General features: G+C 51.4%; 1 protein-coding gene across 1 annotated transcript in view; it reads right to left on the bottom strand.

Annotated features, from left to right (window-relative positions):
* LOC104548750 (inositol hexakisphosphate kinase 3-like) overlaps positions 1 to 3758 on the bottom strand; it is a gene marked incomplete at its 3' end in the record, with an annotated part of 5929 nt that extends 2171 nt beyond the window's left edge. Inside the window, exon 1 of the mRNA XM_010194856.1 lies at positions 3560 to 3758. Coding sequence (XP_010193158.1) covers positions 3560 to 3758 — 199 coding nt within the window. The remainder of the gene's footprint in view (positions 1 to 3559) is intronic.
* Positions 3759 to 7549: the final 3791 nt, after the last annotated feature.

Below are 7549 nucleotides of genomic sequence, written 5' to 3' on the forward strand. Positions count from 1 at the left end.
CAGGATGGCTCTGACCTTTCTGGGAAAGGCTGATAACGGCGGTGCGGCTCTTGTAGCCCAATCTCAGGGCGGTCTGAGCCTCTCGTGGCAGCGGAGGCATTTTGGAGCATCCCCTTTTGGGTCCCTGAGAGGATGCTGGGCACTGGAGCCACCCACAGCAACACCCTGCTGTTTCCTGATCCAAAAGAGGACACCAAGGCTGTTGGACCAGCAAAACTCCTCACTGGAAAAGCCCCGTTAGCAACACAGGGAGCTGGGTTTTATCCAACCATCCCCAGGGTATCTTCACCGGGGCTGTTGGGTGCTGAAAGGGGATGAATTTTGGCACCTTCACAAACACAGGAGCTCTGGCAAACTTGCTTGGGAGAACAGAGCAACTAAATATGCACCTCTCTCCATTTAAAGTGAGATTCAGCAAGGATTTGCCCTCTGTGTGCGCAGAGTTTTGCCAACCAAGGGAAGTTTTCACCGCCTGAGTGCAGGCACCAGCCACCCCCATTAGATTTGGGGTGCCCACCCCTCCCTAGGTCCTGCACCCCACAGTGCTGCATCTGCAGCTGTATTCAGATGTATATCCCTCTATACCCTCTCTGTTCAGCTCCCACAACCATTTCTGCTCCCTTTGGCTGTAAAATCAGCATTAATCTCAATGCTCGCTGCTGCAGGCCCGATTAAATCAACTCATTTTGCACTGTGAACACACACAGGCTGCTCTGCCAAGGGAAACAGGGAGCTGGGAACCCGAATTAGGAGGTAAGTAATAATTTTAGCTCCCTCAGTCCTTTGCTGATGGTGAGCACGTTACCCACCCGATGCTTTGTGAGTCCTGTTCATAAACCCACATTACAGATAACTGAGGGCGAGCAAAATTCCTATCAGCTCGGATGCCTGCTTTGAATTTCCAGGGGAGAAAAGGCAGGGAAAATAAAAAAAAAAAAAACCCAGCCTATCTTTTGCCTAAATCAAAGCCTTTTTATTTTTAAAAAAGCCAGCAGAGCCCTTGTTTCCAAACGGAGCAGCCTGTAACCTTAAAAACTGCCCCACTTACGTATCTGCGAGTCAATGGCGCCAGGCTGATTTACATAGTGCTGACAATCCGGCCCTAAAACCCGTTATATATAGCATGAAACCAAGAGTTCTTAAGTATCTTACATTAATATGAAAATTAATGGGGAGATTTTCAAAGGCGAGAATGAGCAGTGAAATTGCAAGGCAATGTGATCCTCTCCCTCCTTCCAGCGGAAAACTCTGCCTTCAAAAACCTACATTTCAGCCTTAAAAATACCTTTATTTCCCGCTGTGTGCTTCTGTATGGGTTTTGCAGATGTCCTGAGAGTGACCTACGTGTGAAAAACCAATCTATAACCCAAATCTAAGGCTAGCAGAAAGCTACCGACCTCTTATTGCAACAAGAAAACATCTACCAGGGAGCAAGGATGTATTTCAGTCCTCGTCTTTGCTGGCCTTTCAGTGTCACCCAGACCGTGATGCCCCTCCTGTCCCAATGCAGTGGGTATTTATGGTGCTGTCACCATGCTGGTGGCATCCGGGTGATGCTCAGGAGCATTTTGCTATGCAGCTCTACCCTCGTGGGTTTATTTTTACATTTACAAGTGCATTTAGTTACTGCCATGTGCTGTAGGAATCTGAGCAGAACCGGGCTGGAAAACAAGTCCAGTGTCCCCCCCTTGTAAACCCAGTTGAGATTTGCAAGGGGATGAGGGGGGACAGAAGCTGGTCCCAAGGTTCCCAAGCTGCCCGAAACTGGTTACATGAGTGGTGGGTGCTTTTGGAAGTGGCCGACTCGGTGCTCGGTTTGAATGGTGACATTTGATCAACGCCACGTGTAATGTCACCATTGCATAAGGTCCTGGCGCCGGTGTCCCCCATCCCTGTAGCCTAAGAATAGAGATGAGGAGCACGGCCGCGTGTGACGGGAGGATGGGGACCTCGGGATTATCGTCACCCCCCATCACCCTCATGGGAAAGCATCCCACCTCTTTAATTCACCCGGCATTCAGGCCTGGGATGGTTATAATCAGAATAAAAATAGACGTGCCCAATGCCAAACTGGAGGAGCATTGCTATTTAATTACCCCTCGGTGCAAAACTCTCTGGGACTTGTCATAGAAGAGAAAAAAAAAGAAGATAAAAAGGTATTAATAACCACCCCTGATAAGCTGCGACTGCTTAACATCTTTATTAGACAGACAGACAGGGCCCCTGCTAAAGGAAATTGCTCCGAGGAGGAGTTGTTTTCTTTCTTAAGCATCTTTTTAATATCATCCCGTAAATCTCCAAAGGCCCCTGACTTTCTGGGCAAGGGAGAGATTGGATTGGGAGGGCATGGAAACGGCGCTGACACTTTGAGCTCTTTCCTGCAACGCCGAAGGACCAAAAGATATTTTCAGTTTTTACGTGACAGCCGCGTTCCTCGCCCCTCGCAAAAATCCAGGGTCAGGAGCTTTATGAGCGGCACAAGTCTGGCAGTAAAAGCAGAAATAGTGAGGGAATAAGGGAGGGAGGGAGGGAGGATGGCTTTAAAAAATGCCAGGACCCTCCAGTGCTGATTTTCAGGAGGGAAATGGAGAAATTCAGCTGGAATGGTGATTCTGATGCTGATTTTTAGGAAGTTAAGTGCTGTGTGCCTCTGGTTTTCCAGAGCGCTGTGGGGGAACAGAGTTTGGCTATGGGGGAGCACCCATAGAAGTGATGCTCGGTGCATCCCTGGGCTGGGTTTTCGGGCTCGGTGTCTCATGGTGGCCCAGGGACCATCTGTCCCCCAGACCCTTCCCTTCATCAACACAAACCTGCACCCCACTAAAACCACTGGGGCAATGGGGCCGTGCGTGGAGCAAAGGCACCCTGGGACAGAAACCTTTCCTATCAGGGGACGTTCATTCAAATCTCCACTGAACAGAGCACAGCGTGCCACATCTTGGGAATCCTGTTGGGATCAAGACTCCATCCCTGCTTTCCTGCACCTATTCAGTGCTGCCAGACCATCAGACCAACCCATGTGGGACCACAACCTGCCAAATCCTCACAGCAAACACTGCTGGGAAAACCCATCCTACTCCTGCCCCTTGGTTTGTGGCTTTTTTGGGTGATTTTGTCTGTATTTACCCTCTCTGTCCCACTCCTGCACTGCCCAGGCTCTCAGCTCCCCAGGAGATTGTGTTCACACTCTCCCTCTTCTCACGCCTGTTCCCTTCAAGAACAGCCCAATCTCAGCCCTGTTTGACACCACAAGAGCCCCCGGTTTTACCAAAGGCAGAGGGGAGGATCTCCTGGTGCCATCAGCCAGCGCTCAGCCCTTATTAGACATCAGAGACTCCCCCTTAGCCACAGAGATCCAGGAAACCCCTCCAGTCTCAGTAACCCACTCCTCACCCAGGCACTTGAGCATTTCTGACAGCAAAACCCACACAAGTGGTGGGCTCCAGAGCTCAGACCCATCCCGATCAAGCCAGATGCTACCCCCTTGCCCCCCATCTGCACTCATCCCAAACTCAGGGACCCATCCTGGTGACACCACCGCCCCCTCCCCAGCTCTTACCTTTATACTGGGGCGTGAACTGCCTCATGGCCAAGGGCAGCGACTCGTAGAAGCTCAGCTCCTGCGAGACCAGGGGCTTGCAGACCGTGTGCTCGTCGTACTTCATCATGCTCATGTGGCCGCCCACCTGGTGGACGAAGGGCTCCAGGAGGACGGGGGTCCTGCTCTCGCTGGGGTTCAAGGGACTCTGCCCCACCATGGTGCTGGGTGAAATAGGAGCTCGCTCCTCTTTAGGTTTGGGACATGTTGTGCTGGGCTGGTTAATGCACACTTTGGGTTTTCACTGTCAGTGCCTGCAAAATAGAGGGGGTATGGGCATGAGAAAGGGGGATGAGCCACTGCAAAGCCACCACAAAGCCACCATCTGTGCTGGAGTCCCAGCTCAGCCTGGTGTCAAGCATGGAGGACACAGCCAGGGGTGATGAGAGCTTTCGGGAGCCCCAACCTGAAATGCAGAGTGCAGAAAAGAGCCGATTTAGACCCATTGGAGGCGAAAGAAACAGAGGGGAATGATCGAGAAGAGCGATCATGTTAACGCCATGGCCTCCACAAAGCAGCTGGATCAGGGCATTCCTTGGACCAGTGATGCCAGGTTATTAATACGCTGTGTTAATGACAGCCCTCGTCGTGAAAGCCCCAGTTTGCCTTACGAGACAGCGTTAACGACGGCCTCGGTCCTTCCCCAGCGAGGACATTCCTTCCACAGGGGATTTATTAATAAACCCTTGGTGCTTTCATGTCCCTGCGCTGTCTTAACGCCGCTGATGGGGTTAGCAACATTTTCTGCACCTTTTTAGAAAGCTCGGTTTGGGACATCATCGGCTGCCACTTAACACCGCGACGGGAGCGGGAGCGTTTCCTCCGATGCGCTAACACATGGCACCAGGACGGGTGGCACCCAAACGCCCCCACCATCAGCGAATCCATTCCTGCTTCCCAAAATCTCTCCTTAATTTGACACCAACAAGCCCTGGCTCTAAAACAGTGAAGTGGGGAAAGCACAGACACAACCACATCTGTGCTGTGCTGCCTCGGTTTCTCTTGAGAGCACCCAGCAGCACCCACTCCTTTGCTTTAACTTTTGGGAGAAGCCCATGGGTGGCTCTTGCTCTGGTGGACGTTGGGCAGGAGAATCCCGTAGCCACTGAGAAAGGTTAAAAAAGCAGCCTGGCTTCATGTCATCGAGGCAGTAAAACCAGAGGAAGACACTCCAGACCCCAAACTAAATGGGAAGGGGGAAATAAATGAATAAAATTGTCCTTTTGAGCACTGGTTCACGTTCTGCATCCCTCAAAAAGGGATGTGCAGAGCCCTGCTTGCTGCCCCCCTCAGCACGAATGGCTTTGTCCTTGTTCCTCCAGCTTCAGCAGCACTTGGGGAGCTTTGTCTCCTGTTTTTGCCAGCAAAACCCCAGTGCCGTGGATAAAAAGCACCTTTGGAAGATCCATTTCTCTCTAGCAAAGCCTCCAGGAGGTGCTGCTGTGTGTGAGCGACACCAGCGCTGCCCACCCCAAACCTTGCTGGGGCCAGGCCCGCACCATCCCCTCCTCCTTGACCAGGAGACACCGAATTGCACACTAAATAAGGAATAAACCCAGCGTTTCCCATCGTGGGCTGCTAAAGGCACCGTGCTCAGCCATTTCTCAGCACTTCCAGCCCCACCTGGGAGCTTTAACCACCAAAATGCAGAGTATTCCTCATCCTACAACAGCACACCAGAGCTCAGCTACTTCAGATCCCCCTTCCTGCTGTAATTAAACCCAGCAAACGAGCCCTCGGCGCAGGGCCCTGCTTTGTTCCTCGCCCGGAGGAGTGGGATGAAGTGGGTTGAGGGCAGAGAAAAACCACTCCCACCTCCCAAACGCTCCTTTACCTTCCCAAAAGTGCGTTGTTTTGGGGTTTTCTTCCCCCTATTTTTCGATTCTTTTGTCATTTCAGAGAGGATTTTCTACTCTACAATTACCAGCCCTGTACAGCAAAGGCAACAAAGCCAGGCCACTTCGATGAGTGCTTTTCAATCAGGGAAGAAAGCAGCTCTTCAGAGCCCTGCTAGAAGTTAATAAAAGCATTTACCGTTTCTGTTAAGTCGCACACGGCAACTTTTAAAGAAGATTTTTCCCCTTGAAAGCTGTGGGTTTGGTGTGGGTTGGTTTTGTGGGGGTTTTTTTATATATATATATATGAAAAGAGACAAGCAAAGAGCAAGCGGATTTGTCACCACACCTCTTTGCAGCGGAGAGCACAAGATGACTCCAGTCCGGTATTTATGGCTTTAGAGGCAGTCCAAGGCTGACACCACACACTCACAATCCCGGCGACCTTGGCGTTGCAAAGAGAGTTTGGGTAAAAAAAAAAAACACCCCACGATTTGCTACGTTTTCTCTCGAGCAAAAACTCGGAGGGAGATTTGCTGTAAGGGAAAGGGGCTTCTTTTCATTTGGGTTTCGTGGCGGAGCAGCTCGTCCGTGCGGAGCAGATGAATGTGAGCGCTAACGCTTCCCGAGCCGCGCTGGAGCACGAGGCTCCTGAAATAAATCACCTCTGCCGGCTGCGGTTATCGCCAACGCCAAAAGATATTTACCTCACTAAAAAGACACGGAATCGCAGATAAATCTGCAGCCTCAGAAACACAGCCAGAAACCTTGAGTATTTTTCCCTTAGCTTAAAAAAAAAAAACAAACCCAAACTGAAAACACCAGACCAGGCACTGCAGATGAAGATGAATCAGAAAATAATGGGGAAGGAGAAATCTCCCATCTAAAAAAAAAAAGCCCAAAACACATCACGCTGCTCTTCTTTAGAGCCAAAAGTGTCTGAGCTAAACAGGTTATTTATTCCCAAAGTAATCAAGCAGATTCAATTCCCTAAGCTTTAATTAATTCCCACCCCGGCCCGGCCCCAGCAGAACCAGTGTGGCCCAGTGTGATGAACTGGGAGCCAAACGCAGAGCCCACACCTCATAAAGAGCTGGGATCCTCTCAGCATTAATACTTTGGATTACTGAAAAGCAAAAATCACGTTAAAAACAAGCGCTGTCAGCACAGGACCATGTTTTCAGCCTGATATCGTGATCAGGACCCTCTCCTCTGGAGACCCAGCTGCCCAGAGCATCCCAAAGTTGGGCTTCAAGCGCTGCAGAGGGCTGCTATTTATTTTTCCCCTTATTAAAAGGGAAGAAAATAACATTGATCTTAATTTGAAGGCTCCACATGTTCATTGCTCTGGGTACTGGAGCTGAGCTGGATTCAAAGCCATCTCCAGCCCAGCCCCAGTGCAAAGTGTGAGTGCGCAGAGCCCAGTTCCCCCAATTCCCTCAGCTCTTTTATCTTACGTTTCCTTTCCAGAAAGAAAACCACGCTGGTAAAGCTGATGACCGGTCCTTCCCAAAGAAGATGCAGCGATTTGGTTTGCTGCACTGAGGGATTTACTGAGGGAAGCAGCAGGATGGATGGGGTGGGATGGGAGCTGTGTTATCAGGGGCTGGCAGCCCCCTGCCCATCCCCAGAGGGACACGGGGATGTGCCTTTGGACCACGGTAGGGAGCTTGGGGCTGCCAGCAGGGCTATGGGATGAGGGGACATGGTGCCACCACATCCTGTGGGAAAGGTGGGTGCCCTCACCCCCCTGCCCAATTCCTGCCTTTCACACCACCAAACACCACCCGCCCTTTTGCCGAGCAGCCCTGCGCTTTCTGACGATGCCATGAGCACAACAGAGAACCAAAAGGCACCGAGATCTTTTATTGCAGACCCCCAGGTTGCTCCAGAGGGTTTGTACCAGCCCCCTGGACACTGTTATCCCCCTGTTTCCCATCCATCCCCCTTGCTCCCATCCCTTCCCGCAAGCCATGGCTGTTCTCGGAGCTTTCCTAACACAATCTCACCCACTCTCCAAAATCGAGCGCGTGTCCACCCTGCCCGCACTCATCCTGCCCTGGACGGCGGCCGCTGTGGATGCTGCAGCCCTCTGGACCTCACCTGTGGGGTGTCC

Source organism: Mesitornis unicolor, unplaced genomic scaffold, assembly GCF_000695765.1.
Source record: "Mesitornis unicolor isolate BGI_N332 unplaced genomic scaffold, ASM69576v1 scaffold23331, whole genome shotgun sequence".
Lineage (NCBI taxonomy): Eukaryota > Metazoa > Chordata > Aves > Mesitornithiformes > Mesitornithidae > Mesitornis > Mesitornis unicolor.